The sequence below is a fragment of the Xenopus tropicalis genome, chromosome 4 (assembly GCF_000004195.4).
Source record: "Xenopus tropicalis strain Nigerian chromosome 4, UCB_Xtro_10.0, whole genome shotgun sequence".
NCBI classification, from domain to species: domain Eukaryota; kingdom Metazoa; phylum Chordata; class Amphibia; order Anura; family Pipidae; genus Xenopus; species Xenopus tropicalis.
Genome location: NC_030680.2, coordinates 151,580,665 through 151,602,482, shown reverse-complemented (window position 1 = coordinate 151,602,482; position 21,818 = coordinate 151,580,665). Strand labels below are relative to the sequence as shown.

The following is a 21,818-nucleotide window of genomic DNA, read 5'->3' as shown; positions in this document are numbered from 1 at the left end:
CAGCTGTACTTCTACTGCCCAGCTGTACTTCTACTGCCCCCAGCTGTACTTCTACTGCCCCAGCTGTACTTCTACTGCGGCGGCTTGTACTACTACTGCCCCAGCTGTACTTCTACTGCCCCAACCTGTACTTCTACTGCCCCAGCTGTACTTCTACTGCCCCAGCTGTACTTCTACTCCCCCAGCTGTACTTCTACTGCCCCCAGCTGTACTTCTACTGCCCCAGCTGTACTTCTACTGCCCCAGCTGTACTTCGGGTTCATAGTTGACCAGTTAATAAGAAGAACCTTTTGGCTCTGGGTTTTCCCTGCTCCTCAGTTGCCTTTCAGCAGCTTATAAAGGGTTAATTCCTGGGTTGGAAAGTGCACCAATGAGGATAAAGCACCCGGTACCCCCGAACTGAAGGGATGTGGGGGGGCTCCCAGACTGGAACTACACCCAGTTACGGCCCTTCAGATCCCAGCAAGTTGCCCAAACTGTATCCCAATGGTTTATACCCCCCACCCCCCCATCCTAAAGGCACAACTCATTAAAGCTAGGTTTCATCCAATCAGGCGCCTTGGTTTCTCCCTTGTGGCCCCAGCATGTTTATGTGGCCCTTATGGCTCTTGGAGAAATCTGGCAGCAGTTCAACAAGTGAATAGTAGAAAGCGACCCCACAAAGTGCCCCCCTTTGCCCGCCCTGTCCGTATTTCCTGCTGCCCCCTAGCGTTCCCTGCTGCAATGAGCGCTCAGACTCAATTCCCGGGAGTTGGTCCCGGCCTGTCACTCTTTGTCTTAGCCCCGCCTCCGCCCCTTATTGCCTGTCACTCTTTGTCTAGCCCCGCCTCCGCCCCTTATTGCCTGTCACTCTTTGTCTTAGCCCCGCCTCCGCCCTTATTTGCCTGTCACTTTGTCTAGCCCGCCTCCGCCCCTTATTGCCTGTCACTCTTTGTCTTAGCCCCGCCTCCGCCCCTTATTGCCTGTCACTCTTTTTCTTAGCCCCGCCTCCGCCCCTTATTGCCTGTCACTCTTTGTCTTAGCCCGCCTCCGCCCTTATTGCCTGTCACTCTTTGTCTTAGCCCCGCCTCCGCCCCTTATTGCCTGTCACTTTGTCTTAGCCCCCGTCTCCGCCCCTTATTGCCTGTCCACTCTTTGTCTTAGCCCCGTCTCCGCCCCTTATTGTTCCCTGTCACTCTTTGTCTTAGCCCCGCCTCCGCCCCTTATTGCCTGTCACTCTTTGTCTTAGCCCCGCCTCCGCCCCTTATTGCCTGTCACTTGACTTAGCCCCGCCTCGCCCCTTATTGCCGTCCTTGTCTTAGCCCCGCCTCCGCCCCTTATTGCTGTCACTCTCATCACAACTCCGCCCAACGCGAGTAGAAGAGGAACAAATAGCCACGCCCCTCCACTCTCAATCTCACGGTTCCCCGCCTCTTATCTTGGCAGCCCCTCCCCTAAGTCCGCCGGTCCCTATAGCAACCAGCAAGCGCCGCGGGTGTCTCAGGGGAGAGTCCGGTAAGTGAGTCCGGGTAACGGGGTAACGGGGGATTAGCAGCCTCATTGTTAGGGGCAAGTCTCTGTCTCACCTGGAACAATAGGGGCAAAAAGCCTCACTAACATTTATAAACAAGTAAATCACTGATTAAACAAAAAGTTGAATTGATATCTTGTATATAAAACCTTTTCCCCTCACAGTTCGGCATTGTTATGGGAGATTTAGCTGATCTAGCAGGGGCAGAACTACAGAACTGCCCGACAGCATTGCCCCCCACCCATTCCCAGCCGCCATCAGCAAACAGCACCTACACACTGGCACCCACACTGGGATTGGGGTACAGGGTTGGACTGGCCCAACAGGGCACTGAATAAAAACCCAGGGGGCCCTAGTCCTGTTGGGCCCCTATCACTGGGCATGTTAGGGTGGGGGGCCACTGCTGCCCAGTAATGAGTGGGGGCCAGAGAAGAAGGTATTTAGGCCCTTAAATCTCATTACAGAAGGGGAATTACACAGAAATATGGAAACCAATAGAAAGCCCAGCTTGGCCTGAATGCTGTATAGTTTCCCTGGGCAACTGAAATTACCCCTCAGGAATTGCCCCAAAGTGAAATGGCAAATCCTGCGGGTAAATTCCTCCCCCCCCCCCCCCCCCCCCCCCCAGGCTCCTGTCGCCGTGGGACTGGGTTTGGGGCACCGACACATTTACTAACAGCTAAAGGCAAATTCATACAAAAAAAAATGTCTGGAAAATGACAAAATCTGAAAACTGTCAGTTTAAATGACAAATTTACAAAAGTGGAGACAGAGGTTTGTGAATACGGTGGAAAATCCGACAAATCTGTCTCCACTTTTATTTTGTCTCAATATCAGCACTTTTGTGAATTCCCCCCTATGACTGGCACCCAAACTTGTCTGAATGGTTAAACTGCTGGATAGTCAGGGACACCCCCTAATTGTACAACTGGCACCTCCCAACTGTATGTACCCCTCTCTGTACTGCAACTCCCTGCAGTACCCCCTGTACCCCCCTGTGTGACTCAGATACACACAACTCCCTGCAGTACCCCCTGTACCCCCCTGTGTGACTCAGATACACATAACTCCCTGCAGTACCCCCTGTACCCCCCTGTGTGACTCAGATACACACAACTCCCTGCAGTACCCCCTGTACCCCCCTGTGTGACTCAGATACACAGAACTCCCTGCAGTACCCCCCTGTACCCCCCTGTGTGACTCAGATACACACAACTCCTGCAGTACCCCCTGTACCCCCCTGTGTGACTCAGATACACATACTCCCTGCTAGTACCCCCTGTACCCCCCCTGTGTGACTCAGAATACAACACAACTCCCCGCAGTACCCCCTGTACCCCCCCCTGTGTGACTCAGATACACACAACTCCCCACAGTACCCCCTGTACCCCCCCTGTGTGACTCAGATACACAGAACTCCCTGCGAGTACCCCCTGTACCCCCCTGTGTGACTCAGATACACCACAACTCCCTGCAGTACCCCCTGGTACCCCCCTGTGTGACTCAGATACACATAACTCCCTGCAGTACCCCCTGTTAACCCCCCTGTGTGACTCAGATACACACAACTTCCCCTGCAGATACCCCCTGTACCCCTACCTGTGTGACTCAGATACACACAACTCCCCACAGTACCCCCTGTACCCCCCTGTGTGACTCAGATACACACAACTCCCCGCAGTACCCCCTGTACCCCCTGTGTGACTCAGATACACACAACTCCCCACAGTACCCCCTGTACCCCCCTGTGTGACTCAGATACACACAACTCCCCGCAGTACCCCCTGTACCCCCTGTGTGACTCAGATACACACAACTCCCTGTACCCCCTGTACCCCCCTGTGTGACTCAGATACACACAACTCCCCGCAGTACCCCTGTACCCCCCTGTGTGACTCAGATACACACAACTCCCCTGCAGTACCCCCTGTACCCCCTGTGACTCAGATACTGTGACTCAGATACACACAACTCCCTGTACCCCCTGTCCCCCTGTGTGACTCAGATACACACAACTCCCTGTACCCCCTGTACCCCCCCTGTGTGACTAAGAAGCGCTGTGTCTCTATCCTGTCAAGCTGATTAGTAGAAGAGCTGGACGGGAGTTGGACGGAGTTGGACGGGAGTTGGACGGGAGTTGGACTGAGTTGGACGGAGTTGGACGGAGTTGGACTGAGTTGGACTGAGTTGGAGATGGAGGCGCCACACAGTACTACTCCCATACACACAGGGGGAAGCTGTGGGAGTCACAGTGACTATGATAGTGGGGGTCCCACTGACAGTGACAGGATCTCCCCACAGAGGGACCCCGGGGCCCCAGAAGGCTCTGCTCTCTCAGACTATGGGAGCGGCCCCACAGGGGACACAAGTGCATCAGAAAAGGAAACAGAGGGGACTCAGGGGAACTCGTCTGATACACGGAACCAAGTGATCTCTGAGAGGAACCGAATGGGCCCCGGGGCCACAAGCAGCGACCGGCCAGATCCCCCCCATACTGTGATGTGTACAGTAACAGTGACATTTGCCATCCCAGCCCCCCACAATAAAGGTACAATGGGGATCTGTCGCCCCAAAATCTGATCTGTCACAATCTCAATGTATTCTATTCTATCTTGCCCTACTGTCTCCATCTTGCCCAACTGTCTTTATCTTGCCCTACTGTCTCCATCTTGCCCTACTGTCTCCATCTTGCCCTACTGTCTCCATCTTGCCCTACTGTCTCCATCTTGCCCTACTGTCTCCATCTTGCCCTACTGTCTCCATCTTGCCCTACTGTCTCCATCTTGCCCTACTGTCTCCATCTTGCCCTACTGTCTCCATCTTTGCCCTACTGTCCTCCACTTGCCCTACTGTCTCCATCTTGCCCTACTGTCCCCATCTTGCCTACTGTCTCCATCTTGCCCTACTGTCTCCATCTGCCTTCTCATTGCCTACTGTCCCCATCTTGCCCTACTGTCCCCATCTTGTCCTACTGTCCCCATCTTGTCCTACTGTCCCCATCTTGCCCTACTGTCTCGATCTTGCCCTACTGTCTCCATCTTGCCCTACTGTCTCCATCTTGCCCTACTGTCTCCATCTTGTCCTACTGTCTCCATCTTGCCCTACTGTCTCCATCTTGTCCTACTGTCTCCATCTTGCCCTACTATCTCCATCTTGCCCTCCTGTCTCCATCTTGTCCTACTATCTCCATCTTGTCCTACTATCTCCATCTTGCCCTACTGTCTCCATCTTGTCCTACTGTCTCCATCTTGCCCTACTATCTCCATCTTGCCCTACTGTCCCCATCTTGCCCTACTGTCTCCATCTTGTCCTACTATCTCCATCTTGTCCTACTGTCCCCATCTTGCCCTACTGTCTCCATCTTGCCCTACTGTCTCCATCTTGCCCTACTGTCTCCATCTTGCCCTACTGTCTCCATCTTGTCCTACTGTCTCCAACTTGCCCTACTGTCCCCATCTTGCCCTACTGTCCCCATCTTGCCCTACTGTCTCCATCTTGCCCTACTGTCTCCATCTTGCCCTACTGTCTCCATCTTGCCCTACTGTCTCCATCTTGTCCTACTATCTCCAACTTGCCCTACTGTCTCCATCTTGTCCTACTGTCCCCATCTTGCCCTACTGTCTCCATCTTGCCCTACTATCTCCATCTTGCCCTACTGTCCCCTGCTCCCCTGACAGCAGATTTACCCAATTTAACCCCTGCATAGCAGGGATAGCTGAGAGCAAGATGGCAGTGATTGCATTTGGGAACCCCCAGGTGGGGCTGTGGTTGCTAGGAATTATTGGGGTAAGGTGGGGAATGTTTAGGTATAAGGCAGAGTCATGTGATATGTTTTATTTATTACCCATAATTCTGCATATTGCCCCGTGCAGCAGAGGAGGAAACTCGGAAAGGAAAGGGCAAATCTGCCAAGAATGTTATTGAGGCCCCCAAGGCCCAGGGCTATTACCACTTTGAGTACTTCCTGCTCCCCGGGGACACAGAGCCAATGAGGGCCGATGTGGTGTCGTTTGGTGCAGTCGCAAAGTTGTACTTGGAACATGAGTCCAGGGTGAGTGGATCCAATCTGGTGCGTAGGGACATGTGACTTGTCTGAGCCAATGATATAATCTGCTCCCTGGCTCCATTTATGCACTGGCCAATCAAAGGAGGGGCACTGACCCAGAGCTTCCATTATACTGTATCCTATAGGAGCCAGTAGGGAAAGATGGAGACAGTAGGGCAAGATGGAGCCAGTAGGGAAAGATGGAGACAGTAGGGCAAGATGGAGACAGTAGGACAAGATGGAGACAGTAGGGCAAGATGGAGACAGTAGGGCAAGGTAGGGACAGTAGGGCAAGATGGGGACAGTAGGGCAAGATGGAGACAGTAGGGCAAGATGGAGACAGTAGGGCAAGATGGAGACAGTATGACAAGATGGAGACAGTAGGACAAGATGGAGACAGTAGGACAAGATGGAGACAGTAGGGCAAGATGGGGACAGTAGGGCAAGATGGAGACAGTAGGGCAAGATGGAGACAGTATGACAAGATGGAGACAGTAGGACAAGATGGAGACAGTAGGACAAGATGGAGCCAGTAGGGAAAGATGGAGACAGTAGGCAAGATGGAGACAGTAGGACAAGATGGAGACAGTAGGGCAAGATGGAGACAGTAGGGCAAGATGAGACAGTAGGCAAGGTAGGGACAGTAGGGCAAGATGGGGACAGTAGGGCAAGATGGAGACAGTAGGGCAAGATGGAGACAGTAGGGCAAGATGGAGACAGTATGACAAGATGGAGACAGTAGGACAAGATGGAGACAGTAGGACAAGATCGAGACAGTAGGGCAAGATGGGGACAGTAGGGCAAGATGGAGACAGTAGGGCAAGATGGAGACAGTATGACAAAGTGGAGACAGTAGGGCAAGATGGGGACAGGTAGGGCAAGATGGAGACAGTAGGACAAGATGAGACAGGTAGGGACAAGATCGAGACAGTAGGGCAAGATGGGACAGTAGGACAAGATGGAGACAGTAGGACAAGATGGAGACAGTAGGGCAAGATGGAGACAGTAGGGGCAAGATGGGGACAGTAGGCAAGATGGAGACAGTAGGGCAAGATGGGGACAGTAGGACAAGATGGAGACAGTAGGGCAAGATGGAGACAGTAGGGCAAGATGGAGACAGTAGGACAAGATGGAGACAGTAGGACAAGATGGAGACAGTAGGGCAAGATGGGGACAGTAGGACAAGATGGGAGACAGTAGGCAAGATGGGGACAGTAGGACAAGATGGAGACAGTAGGCAAGATGGGGACAGTAGGACAGATGGAGACAGTAGGGCAAGATGGAGACAGTAGGGCAAGATGGGGACAGTAGACAAGATGGAGACAGTAGGCAAGATGGGGAACAGTAGGGACAAGATGGAGACAGTAGGGCAAGATGGAGACAGTAGGGCAAGATGGAGACAGTAGGACAAGATGGAGACAGTAGGACAAGATCGAGACAGTAGGGCAAGATGGGGACAGTTAGGGACAAGATGGAGACAGTAGGACAAGATGGAGACAGTAGGGCAAGATGGAGACAGTAGGGGCAAGATGGGGACAGTAGGGCAAGATGGGGGACAGTAGGGGCAAGATGGAGACAGTAGGACAAGATGGGGACAGTAGGGCAAGATGGAGACAGTAGGGCAAGATGGAGACAGTAGGGCAAGATGGAGACAGTAGGGCAAGATGGGGACAGTAGGGCAAGATGGAGACAGTAGGACAAGATGGGGACAGTAGGGCAAGATGGAGACAGTAGGGCAAGATGGAGACAGTAGGGCAAGATGGAGACAGTAGGGCAAGATAGAGACAGTTGGGCAAGATGGAGACAGTAGGGCAAGATAGAGACAGTTGGGCAAGATGGAGACAGTTGGGCAAGATAGAATAGAATACATTGAGACCTCTCGTGCCTGGTACTGGGGGGCAGTGGCCCAATGGGGCACCATGAGTTCCGCTGATCAGACCCAACGAAGCTCCATGACGCGCACTTATTTCAGATTCTGAAGCCGTGGCACGACAGTGACAGAACGTGGCTGATTTGGACCCACAGCGTGGAACTGAGCGTCACCAAGAACCTGCTCCTCGCGCTTCTGACCCATGAAGTTCAGGTTCAAGTCTGGAGCAGCAAAGAGAAAGTGGCGCCCAAAGCTCGATTTGATAGGCCGAAGGCTTTCAGGGTCCCCCAAGGACGGCAGGGAGAGGACCCCAAAGGTATGTATAGAATCTATAGTTTTCTCTTCCAGCCCACAGCGCCCCCTGCAGGTCCTTATGTGCCCAATGGGCTGTGGTGCCACGTGGGTCAGGAACCATTACTGACTGACCTCTGTTTCTTCCCTTTTCTCTCTGTCAGTGAAGGATTTAATTCTGAGGCAGATAAAGATCTATGAGGAGGGGCGGCCGAGAGCGAGCTTTGTGGCCAATGGAAGAGAGGGAACGAGCAGCTCACAGGGAGGGGGCGCCAGAGGTACCGACTGAATGTTACCCCTATACCCCGCGTGGTACCCCACAGTAACCCTGTCTGCAAGTGTGTTATGGGCTTCACTCAGAGCCCAACTGGGACCCCAGCACCAGTATCTGCCCCCCCCCTTATATATAGTGATCCTACCCCCCCTTAACTGCCCCCCCCCCAGTGTAACCAATCCCAACTGGGCCAGCCTTTCCCCATAACTGAGCCCATTCCCTTTATCAGCTTAGTCGCTCTTCCCTGTACTTTCTCTATTTCATTACTGCCCCCCCTTATATATTTATATATAGTGACCCCCCCTTAACTGCCCCTTCCCCAGTGTAACCAATCCCAACTGGGCCAGCCTTTCCCCATAACTGAGCCCATTCCCTTTATCAGCTTAGTCGCTCTTCCCTGTACTTTCTCTATTTCATTACTGCCCCCCCCCTTATATATTTATATATAGTGACCCCCCTAACTGCCCCCCCCCCCCCCCAGTGTAACCAATCCCAACTGGGCCAGCCTTTCCCCATAACTGAGCCCATTCCCTTTATCAGCTTAGTCGCTCTTCCCTGTACTTTCTCTATTTCATTACTGCCCCCCCCTTATATATTTATATATAGTGACCCCCTAACTGCCCCCCCCCCCCCCAGTGTAACCAATCCCAACTGGGCCAGCCTTTCCCCATAACTGAGGCCCATTCCCTTTATCAGCTTAGTCGCTCTTCCCTGTACTTTCTCTATTTCATTACTGCCCCCCCCTTATATATTTATATATAGTGACCCCCCCCTTAACTGCCCCTTCCCCAGTGTAACCAATCCCAACTGGGCCAGCCTTTCCCCATAACTGAGCCCATTCCCTTTATCAGCTTAGTCGCTCTTCCCTGTACTTTCTCTATTTCATTACTGCCCCCCCTTATATATTTATATATAGTGACCCCCCCTTAACTGCCCCTTCCCCAGTGTAACCAATCCCAACTGGGCCAGCCTTTCCCCATAACTGAGCCCATTCCCTTTATCAGCTTAGTCGCTCTTCCCTGTACTTTCTCTATTTCATTACTGCCCCCCCCTTATATATTTATATATAGTGACCCCCCCCCCTTAACTGCCCCCCCCCCAGTGTAACCAATCCCAACTGGGCCAGCCTTTCCCCATAACTGAGCCCATTCCCTTTATCAGCTTAGTCGCTCTTCCCTGTACTTTCTCTATTTCATTACTGCCCCCCCTTATATATTTATATATAGTGACCCCCCCCCCCTTAACTGCCCCTTCCCCAGTGTAACCAATCCCAACTGGGCCAGCCCGGTATATTCTAGATGGGGCATTACCAAAATCCACTAGTCTCTGGGTTCTGATTGGCCCGTTTGTGTTTCAGAATCGCTGTGTGATGTAGAGATGGAACGATCTCCTGATCCCCCCGCGATGCCCCATTCTGCATCTGCCCCAGAGAAGGGGTAAGAATGTGTCCCATTTACCCCAGTTGGGTTCCCCCCGGAGCCTTTCTGCCCATAACGAGCCTCACGCCTGAGTGGGAGCAGCGGGGATTCAGCCTGAATCACTGGGGTCTGAGCTTTGGGGGTGCAGCGAGGCCTCTGCTATGTGATACTGATCTGATTGCGCTTTGTGCCCCCCGACAGCAACATTAACCCCTCGCTAGAAAGTCTCCCTGTGAGTCTGAGAGGGACCCGCAAGGTTGGAACAAGTCACTCAGACGCTCAGGAGCTCGATGCCGCCCTCCAGAGACTGAAACTGAGCGCAACGACTGATACAGTGACACAGAGGGGTAAGTCTGTCTCTCTGTCTGTTTGTCTCTCTCTGTCTGTCTGTCTCTCTGCCTGTTTGTCTCTCTCTGTCTGTCTGTCTCTCTGCCTGTTTGTCTCTCTCTGTCTGTCTCTCTGTCTGTTTGTCTCTCTCTGTCTCTCGTTCTGTCTCCCTGTTTGTCTCTCTCTCTCTGTCTGTCTCTCTCTCTCTCTGTCTGTCTGTCTGCCTGTTTGTCTGTCTCTCTGTCTGTCTCTCGTAGCAAGGCTGGTAATAGGGAGAACCCCAAGTTCTGTTCTGTTATACAGATAGCTAGAATCTCAGCCATAAAGCAGGGCAGGACTGCTGCTTACAATGGGGGGATCAGATAGGATCTGTGCCACTGTGACAGAATGCTCTGTTATACAGATAGCTAGAATCTCAGCCATAAAGCAGGGCAGGACTGCTGCTTACAATGGGGGGATCAGATAGGATCTGTGCCACTGTGACAGAATGCTCTGTTATACAGATAGCTAGAATCTCAGCCATAAAGCAGGGCAGGACTGCTGCTTACAATGGGGGGATCAGATAGGATCTGTGCCACTGTGACAGAATGCTCTGTTATACAGATAGCTAGAATCTCAGCCATAAAGCAGGGCAGGACTGCCTGCTTACAATGGGGGGATCAGATAGGATCTGTGCCACTGTGACAGAATGCTCTGTTATACAGATAGCTAGAATCTCAGCCATAAAGCAGGGCAGGACTGCTGCTTACAATGGGGGGGATCAGATAGGATCTGTGCCACTGTGACAGAATGTTCTGTTATACAGATAGCTAGAATCTCAGCCATAAAGCAGGGCAGGACTGCTGCTTACAATGGGGGGATCAGATAGGATCTGTGCCACTGTGACAGAATGCTCTGTTATACAGATAGCTAGAATCTCAGCCATAAAGCAGGGCAGGACTGCTGCTTACAATGGGGGGATCAGATAGGATCTGTGCCACTGTGACAGAATGCTCTGTTATACAGATAGCTAGAATCTCAGCCATAAAGCAGGGCAGGACTGCTGCTTACAATGGGGGATCAGATAGGATCTGTGCCACTGTGACAGAATGCTCTGTTATACAGATAGCTAGAATCTCAGCCATAAAGCAGGGCAGGACTGCTGCTTACAATGGGGGGGATCAGATAGGATCTGTGCCACTGTGACAGAATGTTCTGTTATACAGATAGCTAGAATCTCAGCCATAAAGCAGGGCAGGACTGCTGCTTACAATGGGGGGATCAGATAGGATCTGTGCCACTGTGACAGAATGCTCTGTTATACAGATAGCTAGAATCTCAGCCATAAAGCAGGGCAGGACTGCTGCTTACAGTTGATATATTGACAGGGAAGAGGAAAGCGCAAGAGGAACGGAGTGAGAAGACGCCAAGTGCCAGTTTGCTGCGGGGGGAGGGGAAATGCCTGGGACTGACACTCAGCTTTCTGCCCCTCGTTGCCGGTGAGTTTGGTACCTCAGGGGTTAAGGCCCAGACCCCTCATTTGCTAACAGTTCCCTGCCTGGAGCATTATGGGAAAGGCCCAGTGACCAATCACTGATTCTCTCGTTATACAGGAGACCTGAGGGCGGCCAATCGATTCCAGGAGACATCGGAGCGGATATTAGACTGTTACGTCTCGTTGGCTTTAGACGCCCCCCTGCTCTCCGACCAACAGAAAAGGGACTTCAACCCATTGGTCATTCGTATCCATTCTGCCACCTCCCTCCCGGTAACGCCAACACCAATCAGTGCCCTGAAGGTAATTACTGCCGTAACCTTTTACCCTCAGCCAATCAGGAACAAGTTTCAGTTTCAGTCTGATATAAAGCTTAGAAAGACCCACCCAGCGACCAATCACAAGCAGTGATAGATTACTCACAATCCTTTGTGTATATATCTTATATATATATATATACAGCCCCCCCCAGGGGCTATTAAAGGGGAAGTTCTCTCATGTTATTTTGTATGATGTCTCCTGACAGTTTCCCATTGGTTCTCTCTCTCTTTTGTTTGTATCTGCATTTCTCAGCTTGAATTTGAACTGCCCCAGTGGGGCATTTATTAGAATGGCAGGGTTACTTCTACTTCTTTTCTGCCCCTTTCCCCAGTCGGCCATTCTAACCCCCTGCCTGTTGCTAGGGGACAGTAGGATGGTAACTGATATTTCTGTTTAGTCCCTGGGGCTGCGGATGGAGGATGCCTGAGTCCCTCTCCTCATCATCCAGTCGGCCATTCTAACCCTTTGCCTGTTGCTAGGGACAGTAGGACGGTAACTGATATTTCTATTCAGTCCCTAGGGCTGCATCCAGTCGGCCATTCTAACCCTTTGCCTGTTGCTAGGGGACAGTAGGACGGTAACTGATATTTCTATTCAGTCCCTGGGGCTGCATCCAGTCGGCCATTCTAACCCTTTGCTTGTTGCTAGGGGCAGTAGGGCAGTAACTGATATTTATATTCAGTCCCTGGGGCTGCATCCAGTCAGCCATCCTAACCCTTTGCCTGTTGCTAGGGGACAGTGGGACGGTAACTGATATTTCTGTTTAGTCCCTCGGGCTGCGGATGGAGGATGCCTGTCGGCCATTCTAACCCTTTGCCTGTTGCTAGGGGCAGTAGGGCAGTAACTGATATTTCTATTCAGTTCCTGGGGCTGCTTCCAGTCTGCCATTGTAACCCCTGTCTGGTTGCTAGGGTAAATGTTACTTTCATGTTACTTTCAGTTCCAAGCTGGAGAATTGCGGTTCAGGGTGAATATTTGGAGGGCAGATTGAGTGACGTGTGGGTTCTGTGCCCCCAGGATCAGTGTCTCCCCGTGTTCTGCCGGTACCGGTTCTGCAATCAGCCCCCCCACCGGACCCAGGGCCGGGAACACGGGACACACGTGTACTTTGAGGACGTGAATGTGATTTTGGCGGGAAGCCTGAGTCCGGCAGAGCTGCGCGAGTTCCTCCAGGGCCCCCCGTTAGAAATCGAGGTGCACGACCGGGACAAGAGGGCAGTCGGGGGGTCCGGTAGCCCCTCGCTTTTCGGCGCCGAGCCAGAGGATGAGAAACTGAGTAATGTGGGACTCGTCACCTCCAAACCGACCAATCACAATCCGTATAGAGAGGGGGAGGAGCTTCGGCACCCGTACGGCGTGGCCAGGGTGGATATGAGCGAATTGCTGCACGGGGCCAAGTACCTGAACCTCTGCGCCCCGATCCATAACTGCGCCGCCCCCGACCCCATTGGCCAAAGTGGGAAAAGTCCTGGAATTCTGGGGGCAGTCGATGGCCCCCCGGCGGGACGTTACCTGGACGCCCAGTCGCTGCTGAAGGTGCGGGTCGACATCGCGGTGCCACTTGCCCTCCAACCCGGAGGCTCCGACTGCCCCTTTGGGCTCATCGTCTACATCTTCCATTATAAGGATGGGCGGTTCCTAGAGAAGCTCCTCCTCCAGATCGGCCAAATCAATGCCAAGGCCCTGAACTTGGGGGGCTCCCCGGATGGTCCCACCCAGGAGGCTCTTTCCCTATTGGCTCTGAGGGACGATCAGAGAGACGACCCCTCCCTGGATGTAATAACGGGGTTCCACCTTATGGACGGGGAGATGCACCTCTTTGTGCTGGAGGGTCTGAGGGAGAAAGGGGTCAGGGAGCTCTGGGAAACCCTCCCAACCAGGTACTGGGGGGCTTTAATGGGTCACATGGTACAACTGTATAGGCAGAAAGCATGGGGGGGGTCCCTCTCTACCCCACAGCAGGGCAACTAGAACTTACTGCACCCCACAGCAGGGCAACTACAACTTACTGCACCCACAGCAGGGCAACTACAACTTACTGCACCCCACAGCAGGGCAACTACAACTTACTGCACCCCACAGCAGGGCAACTAGAACTTACTGCACCCCACAGCAGGGCAACTACAACTTACTGCACCCACAGCAGGGCAACTACAACTTACTGCACCCCACAGCAGGGCAACTAGAACTTACTGCACCCCACAGCAGGGCAACTACAACTTACTGCACCCACAGCAGGGCAACTACAACTTACTGCACCCCACAGCAGGGCAACTAGAACTTACTGCACCCACAGCAGGGCAACTACAACTTACTGCACCCCACAGCAGGGCAACTACAACTTACTGCACCCCACAGCAGGGCAACTAGAACTTACTGCACCCCACAGCAGGGCAACTACAACTTACTGCACCCCACAGCAGGGCAACTACAACTTACTGCACCCCACAGCAGGGCAACTAGAACTTACTGCACCCACAGCAGGGCAACTAGAACTTACTGTACCCCACAGCCAAATCATTTCCCCCCCCCCCATATAAGACAACTGGAAGTGCTGACCAGTCATTGCCCCTAATACCCCTCGGCTCCCCTCTATAGTTACACTGCCGGCCAATAAGATTGATCAGCTGCCTCTCTGATACTTACCTGCCCCCCTGGTATTTATAAAGGGGATATACCCCCCCCTGGCCTGGGAGCTGCAGGGCAGTTACATGGAGATTGTTTGGGGGGGTGGGTTGTTCTAATGAATGAAATGATTGATGTTGTTACATTGGTTTCAGGGCAGCGGAGCTGGAAATTCTGTACAACTCCCAGCTGGCTTTCCGGCAGCGCCGGTACCGAGACCTGGGGGTCCTGCTGTGCCACATTCAGCTCCATGCACCCCTCTCCGCCATCGTGCGGCAGCCCCTCCTCTATGTCAGGGACATGGTACCGACCCCCTGCTTCCACGCACTCTCCAGGTGAGTCATTGGGGCCCCACGGAACTGCCCCCCCAGCCACATGGTCACATGATCCCCAATGGGTCAGAGTCCACCTGGTATTTGATGGTTGGACTAATCCATTCGGGACAGGATGGGGGTCGTGCTGAGCCCACGCTGGTACTGGGGGATCCATGGAAAGAGGAAAGGGGGGGCAGGACCGGTGGAAGTTTGGATCTTGTTACATTTGGGCCTGGGCCATCTGGAAATAAACCCCCAGGAAACTCCATGGGAGGCTGTAGGGATAGATGTACTGGTTCTGGGATCCAATTCACACGGGGTAATATTCCCAAATGGGAGCTTAAAAACAGAACCCCAGCGGTATTAACACAGCACCAAGTCACCCCCAAACCAATATAGTATCCCCAAAACGCAGACTGAGGGCAACTGATTTTTATTTCTTTTTATTACTTATATTTCAGTCCCCATCCCACTTGGTTGCTATGGGTAGCGAGCATGGCAACCAGGCCAAAATAGTGCTTTCAAAGTATAAAGCAAATGAAGTCCCCCAGTGGGTTTATGTTGGAATCAGGTTTCTGCATATAAATGGCAAGTGGTGTTGGGGGGTCCATCGCTCATTACTGCCCCCCAGGAAACGCACCCTAATCCCACCCGTGTCATTTCCCTGCAGGCTGGACTTCCTGCGTGGGGCGAAGACGCTGCGCCGGGCCCTACAGCGGGACTTGCTGCCCTCGGCGGATATGATCGAGCTCCTGAGCCGGGAATTTGGGGTGCCTGTAACCCCGACTCACTCATTCCCTAAGGAAGAAACATCTGTTACTCAAAACCCGGTTATTCCCGACGGCGCTGCCCAAAGGGGGGGTAGGAAGCTGGCACTCGGCCCCCTGGACAACTGCAACACCCAATATACTGAGTTGAAGCGGGACAGGGAGAGGCAGGGAAGGGACTTCATCCAGGTACGTACTGCACCCCCACATTGGCACAGCCAGAGGCCTATGCACCCCCATATTCCCTGACTGTGTCCCCCCCACAGAGTAACATAGAGAAGGTGAACCGTCTGAGCCGACTCATGAGGAGACACAGTGGCGACTGGATCAGAATCTCTCCCTGTGCCGGCACCGCAGTGCATAACTACAGCTCCCAGACCCTCAGCTCCAGCCGATTGGCTCACAGGGCATTACTGCAGGCGCTGGCAAAGGTAACTCTGATTGGCTCTTACTGGCACCGCCTTCCTTGGGTCATGGCCCCGCCCATCTGTTAGGCACCGCCTTCCTTGGGCTATGGCCCCGCCCATCTGTTAGGCACCGCCTTCCTTGGGCCATGGCCTCGCCCGTCTGTTAGGCACCGCCTTCCTTGGGCCATGGCCCCACTCGTCTGTTAGGCACCGCCTTCCTTGGGCCATGGCCCCGCCCATCTGTTAGGCACCGCCTTCCTTGGGCCATGGCCCCGCCCATCTGTTAGGCACCACCTTCCTTGGGCCATGGCCCCGCCCATCTGTTCCCTTGTCCTTCTCTTGCATTTTACTTGTGCGATTCCTTTCACTTTCTTGTTGTGAGAGCGAGTAGGGTTTGGGGGTTCACCGGTCTCTGTAAGACCCTCACAATATGGATTCCAGGAGCCGAGACAGAGATTCACTTACTCACAAGAGTTTCACTCGGCGACGGTGAGTTTGTCCGACCCCGACGCCGACAGGAAAGTCCTCGCTGCGCAGTCAAAGGGCAAATGGATGAGTCCTGGGGGGTTTGTGTACCCCGGGTTCAAGAGCAGCATCGAGAGCAATGAACACCCCAAAAAGCCAGATGAAGCGCGAATAGCGGAACTCAGTAAAGTAAGTGATCACTATATATAAATATAAAAGGGGGGGTCACTATATATAAATATATAAGGGGGGGGGGCAGTAATGAAATAGAGAAAGTACAGGGAAGAGTGACTAAGCTGATAAAGGGAATGGGCTCAGTTATGGGGAAAGGCTGGCCCAGTTGGGATTGGTTACACTGGGGAAGGGGCAGTTAAGGGGGGGGGTCACTATATATAAATATATAAGGGGGGGCAGTAATGAAATAGAGAAAGTACAGGGAAGAGCGACTAAGCTGATAAAGGGAATGGGCTCAGTTATGGGGAAAGGCTGGCCCAGTTGGGATTGGTTACACTGGGGAAGGGGCAGTTAAGGGGGGGGTCACTATATATAAATATATAAGGGGGGGCAGTAATGAAATAGAGAAAGTACAGGGAAGAGCGACTAAGCTGATAAAGGGAATGGGCTCAGTTATGGGGAAAGGCTGGCCCAGTTGGGATTGGTTACACTGGGGAAGGGGCAGTTAAGGGGGGGGGCAGTTAAGGGGGGGTCACTATATATAAATATATAAGGGGGGGCAGTAATGAAATAGAGAAAGTACAGGGAAGAGCGACTAAGCTGATAAAGGGAATGGGCTCAGTTATGGGGAAAGGCTGGCCCAGTTGGGATTGGTTACACTGGGGAAGGGGCAGTTAAGGGGGGGGGTCACTATATATAAATATATAAGGGGGGGCAGTAATGAAATAGAGAAAGTACAGGGAAGAGCGACTAAGCTGATAAAGGGAATGGGCTCAGTTATGGGGAAAGGCTGGCCCAGTTGGGATTGGTTACACTGGGGGGGGGGGGCAGTTAGGGGGGTCACTATATATAAATATATAAGGGGGGCAGTAATGAAATAGAGAAAGTACAGGGAAGAGCGACTAAGCTGATAAAGGGAATGGGCTCAGTTATGGGGAAAGGCTGGCCCAGTTGGGATTGGTTACACTGGGGAAGGGGCAGTTAAGGGGGGGGGTCACTATATATAAATATATAAGGGGGGGTCACTATATATAAGGGGGGGTCACTATATATAAGGGGGGGTCACTATATAATTATTCCATGTAATTCCAGGCATGGAGGGAAGGCACCCTGCACAGAAATACCCAGCAGCCCACCCTTCCCAGAGAGCGTTGGTGCTGGGAGCAGCGACACCAGGACTTCCAGTTGCCCCCCAAAGTGTCAGACACAGACGGGCAGTTGCCCCCCCCCAGCGCCCCCCCGACAGGTAAAGGTCATTTGCATATTCAAATTAGGATTCAGTCAAATCTTTCACAAAGGATTGAGGGTTCGGTCGGATAATGAAATAGTGGATTTAGTGCCCCCCCAATTTCCAGTGTCTCTTCTCCCAGAATTGGGGCACTGGGTATTGGGGTACTGGGTATTGGGGTACTGGGTATTGAGGCACTGGCTATTGGGGCACTGGGTATTGGGGCACTGGCTATTGGGGCACTGGATATTGGGGCACTGGGTATTGGGGCACTGGGTATTGGGGCACTGGGCATAGGGGCACTGGGCATAGGGGCACTGGGTATTGGGGCACTGGGTATTGGGGCACTGGGTATTGGGGTACTGGGTATTGAGGTACTGGGTATTGGGGCACTGGGTAACTGGATATTGGGGCACTGGGTATTGGGGCACTGGGCATAGGGGCACTGGGTATTGGGGCACTGGGTATTGGGGCACTGGGTATTGGGGCACTGGGTATTGGGGTACTGGGTATTGGGGTACTGGGTATTGAGGCACTGGGTATAGGGGCACTGGGTATTGGGGTACTGGGGCACTGGATATTGGGGTACTGGGGCACTGGGCATAGGAGCACTGGGTATTGGGGTACTGGGTATTGGGGTACTGGGCATTGGGGCACTGGGTATTGGGGCACTGGATATTGGGGTACTGGGTATTAGGGCACTGGGCATAGGGGCACTGGGTATTGGGGTACTGGGTATTGGGGCACTGGGTATTGGGGTACTGGGCATTGGGGTACTGGGTATTGGGGCACTGGGTATTGGGGTACTGGGTTAGGGATTCTGCACTCTCCTGTCTGGCTAGCGACTGCCTGAGACAAGGTATAGAGTGCGAGTGTCTCATAGAGAGATGAGAAATATATCCGAGACAGTTCAAAAGTGTATGGGAGAGTGTAAGTACAGATTGTGGAAAGTGTAGGTGTAGGTGGGAATTGTGAGAGTGGGTATATATTGGAGGAGAGAGTGGGTATATATTGGGGCAGAGTGTGGGTACAGTTGGGGGAGAGAGTGGGTATATATTGGGGGAGAGAGTGGGTACAGTTGGGGGAGAGAGTGGGTATATATAGGGTGAGAGAGTGGGTACAGTTGGGGGAGAGAGTGGGTATATATAGGGTGAGAGAGTGGGTACAGTTGGGGGAGAGAGTGGGTATATATAGGGTGAGAGAGTGGGTACAGTTGGGGGAGAGAGTGCGTATATATTGGGGGAGAGAGTGGGTATATATTGGGTGAGATAGTGGGTATATATTGGGGGAGAGAGTGGGTATATATTTGGGGAGAGAGTGGGTACAGTTGGGGGAGAGAGTGGGTATATATTGGGGGAGAGAGAGGGTATATATTGGGGGAGAGAGTGGGTATATATTGGGGAGAGAGTGGGTACAGTTGGGGGAGAGAATGGGTATATATTGGGGGAGAGAGTGGGTATATATTGGGGAGAGAGTGGGTATATATTGGGGAGAGAGTGGGTATATATTGGGGAGAGAGTGGGTATATATTGGACAAGTGTGTGGGCATCTATTGGGGGAGAGAATGGGTACAGTTGGGGGAGAGAGTGGGCATCTGTTGGGGGAGAGAGTGGGTATCTATTGGGGGAGAGAGTGGGTATATATTGGGGAGAGAGTGGGTATATATTGGGGAGAGAGTGGGTATATATTGGACAAGTGTGTGGGCATCTATTGGGGGAGAGAGTGGGTATATATTGGGGGAGAGAGTGGGTACAGTTGGGGGAGAGAGTGGGCATCTATTGGGGGAGAGAGTGGGTATATATTGGAGGAGAGAGTGGGTACAGTTGGGGGAGAGAGTGGGTACAGTTGGGGGAGAGAGTGGGCATCTATTGGGGGAGAGAGTGGGTATATATTGGGGGAGAGAGTGGGTACAGTTGGGGTAGAGAGTGGGTACAGTTGGGGGAGTGTAGATGGGGGGCATGGGTATATATTGGGGAGAGAGAGGGCACATTTATGAAAGATAAGGCAAAAGGAAAGTGCCCTCCTTCTTGCACCCCCAGAAGAGTTGCCCCCCCACTCTGAATGTTGCACTGACTGCAGTTCTGCGGTTTTGCAAGTGACGGGGGGTCAGTAATGAGCCCCAAAAGTGACAGCCCTGGCAGGGCAAGTGACCATCCCACAGCTCACCCATAAGGACTTGAATCCCCACTTGGTACTTATCTGGCAGAATAAGGGGGTGCCCATGGGGCAGTTGGGGGGGGTGTCACTCATGTGATGAGACTGATGTGCTGTCCCTTTAAGGTGAGACCCCGCAGGAGGAAGAGAGGAGAGGCCGGCGGGCCGAGTACCAGCAGGAGGGCCCCAGAGCTAATACTCAGAGCATGAGGTTCCACCGGTGCCTGGCGGCTACAGAACTGGCAGCAGGGGGGCCCCAGGCCAGTAGCGCTCAGGGCCGGCTGGAGGGGCTCCTGAAGGATAAACCTGCCAAACTGTCTCTGCGCCGGGCCGGCCTGGCACTGAAGGTATGGGGGGCCCCCAGCACTGGGGCGCAGGGAGTACTGGAATGAAACATGGGGCAAGTGCTGGGGTAACAGGGCAGATTACTGGGGGGGGGGGGGAATGGGCCGGCATTTATGATGAATTTATTCTTGTGCAGCCGGTGCCGGCGCTGTCTGTGCTGCAGAACTCTGGGCCCAACCCCAATTACATTGGCCAGGAGGGGGGGCAGCTCCGTGCCAGTCACTTTGTGCCAGGAGAGTTGGGGCGCCACCGCCTGACGTGGGAAGGAAACGCAATCCCCTGTCCCAACACAGAGCGTGGAAAGTTCCAGCAACTGAAAGGCCAAGACTTCAAGTGAGTCCAGTTATAGTTACACTACAGCTCTGGGGGCGGGGCAACTTATTATTAGCAATCCTATTGGCCAGAGACAAGCAGTGGCAGACAGGGGGGTGGTGTGCACCCCCAAATACAGTGCTTATATCTTTGCTCCCCCACTGTCAGCCCCACCCTCCTCTCCCTCCCACATTTCTATTCCCCTCCCCATTTCTCCTGGTTGGTTATTATGGGAATGCCCTGGGTCAGGCCCCGGCCCCGTGGGTTACTATGGGAATGCCCTGGGTCAGGCCCCGGCCCCGTGGGTTACTATGGGAATGCCCTGGGTCAGGCCCCGGCCCCGTGGGTTACTATGGGAATGCCCTGGGTCAGGCCCCGGCCCCGTGGGTTACTATGGGAATGCCCTGGGTCAGGCCCCGGCCCCGTGGGTTACTATGGGAATGCCCTGGGTCAGGCCCCGGCCCCGTGGGTTACTATGGGAATGCCCTGGGTCAGGCCCCGGCCCCGTGGGTTACTATGGGAATGCCCTGGGTCAGGCCCCGGCCCCGTGGGTTACTATGGGAATGCCCTGGGTCAGGCCCCGGCCCCGTGGGTTACTATGGGAATGCCCTGGCACCGCTGGTTACTATGGGAATGCCCTGGGTCACGGTGGCAGCACCAAACATTACCCTGTATGATTCCTTATTCCCCGTTTCTCTGCCGCAGCCTAAACTGCTCCCAGCACTCGTTTCTGTACAAAGGAGAAATAAAGGATCTGAGCCCAGAAGAGAGAGGGGTTCTGCTGGCGCTGGCCCAGACCCGGGCACAGGGGGGCACAGAGCCGGGCACAAAGAGAAGGGTTCAGGCCTCCGGCAACATTATCCAGACCCAGAGCCACAATGGATTCCTGCTGCAGGTTCAGTAAACTCCGCCCCTTTCACATATGAGAATAATGATTCGCCGGTGGATAACAGAGTCGCTGCCCTTTATTGTAGCAGAAATAAAACAGCAGGTAAACTTCCCCTTTATTGTTTGGGTGTCACTTCCTCCTGGTGTGATTGGCTCCTGGGCACATGGGGCGGTGCCTGTTCAAACCATTACATCAAGGACCACAAGCTCCGCCCAATCAAAGTCAGTAATACTGTGGCCCCCAGCATTGCAATAAAGAAGGCACACAGGGGATTCTGGGAGAGGTAGTTCCACTAAAGCTACAGGCCTGAAGGCACTTACGGTGGAAACGGAATCTTCCCGACCAATCAGAAAAGGAGATCAATGAAATTTAATCAAAATCTGGTACAAAGTAGCGATAAGTTCTGTGCAAACGAACCCCCAGCTCTGGGCTCTGATTGGTGCGACTGGCGCCTACGCCCCGGGGTAACTAAGTCCATTGGGCAAGTGCCGCTCAGAAGGTTCTGTCCAGGGGGTGGGAGCAGGTGTACCCCCTCTTCTCCAGAACGTGCGCCGCGATCTTCCGGATACTGTCGTCCTGGTTCTCCGGGGAATCTGCGCGGAACAGAC

The 21,818-nt window shown here is 53.3% G+C and overlaps 2 protein-coding genes across 2 annotated transcripts in view; one reads left to right on the top strand and one right to left on the bottom strand.

The window, feature by feature from the left end:
• Positions 1-21,323, top strand: part of kiaa1257 (uncharacterized protein KIAA1257 homolog) — a 27,434-nt gene extending 6,111 nt beyond the window's left edge. The window contains exons 3-18 of the mRNA XM_031901362.1: positions 5,383-5,561; positions 7,528-7,741; positions 7,881-7,994; positions 9,348-9,426; positions 9,610-9,755; positions 11,103-11,213; positions 11,328-11,512; positions 12,548-13,410; positions 14,311-14,490; positions 15,140-15,425; positions 15,503-15,667; positions 16,085-16,297; positions 17,375-17,528; positions 19,791-20,011; positions 20,146-20,342; positions 21,027-21,323. Of these exons, the coding sequence (XP_031757222.1) occupies positions 5,383-5,561; positions 7,528-7,741; positions 7,881-7,994; positions 9,348-9,426; positions 9,610-9,755; positions 11,103-11,213; positions 11,328-11,512; positions 12,548-13,410; positions 14,311-14,490; positions 15,140-15,425; positions 15,503-15,667; positions 16,085-16,297; positions 17,375-17,528; positions 19,791-20,011; positions 20,146-20,342; positions 21,027-21,225 (3,506 nt within the window). The 3' untranslated portion in view covers positions 21,226-21,323. The remainder of the gene's footprint in view (positions 1-5,382; positions 5,562-7,527; positions 7,742-7,880; positions 7,995-9,347; positions 9,427-9,609; positions 9,756-11,102; positions 11,214-11,327; positions 11,513-12,547; positions 13,411-14,310; positions 14,491-15,139; positions 15,426-15,502; positions 15,668-16,084; positions 16,298-17,374; positions 17,529-19,790; positions 20,012-20,145; positions 20,343-21,026) is intronic.
• acad9 (acyl-CoA dehydrogenase family member 9) overlaps positions 21,269-21,818 on the bottom strand; it is a 19,800-nt gene continuing 19,250 nt past the window's right edge. The window contains 1 exon segment of the mRNA NM_001015788.1: positions 21,269-21,803. Coding sequence (NP_001015788.1) covers positions 21,703-21,803 — 101 coding nt within the window. The 3' untranslated portion in view covers positions 21,269-21,702.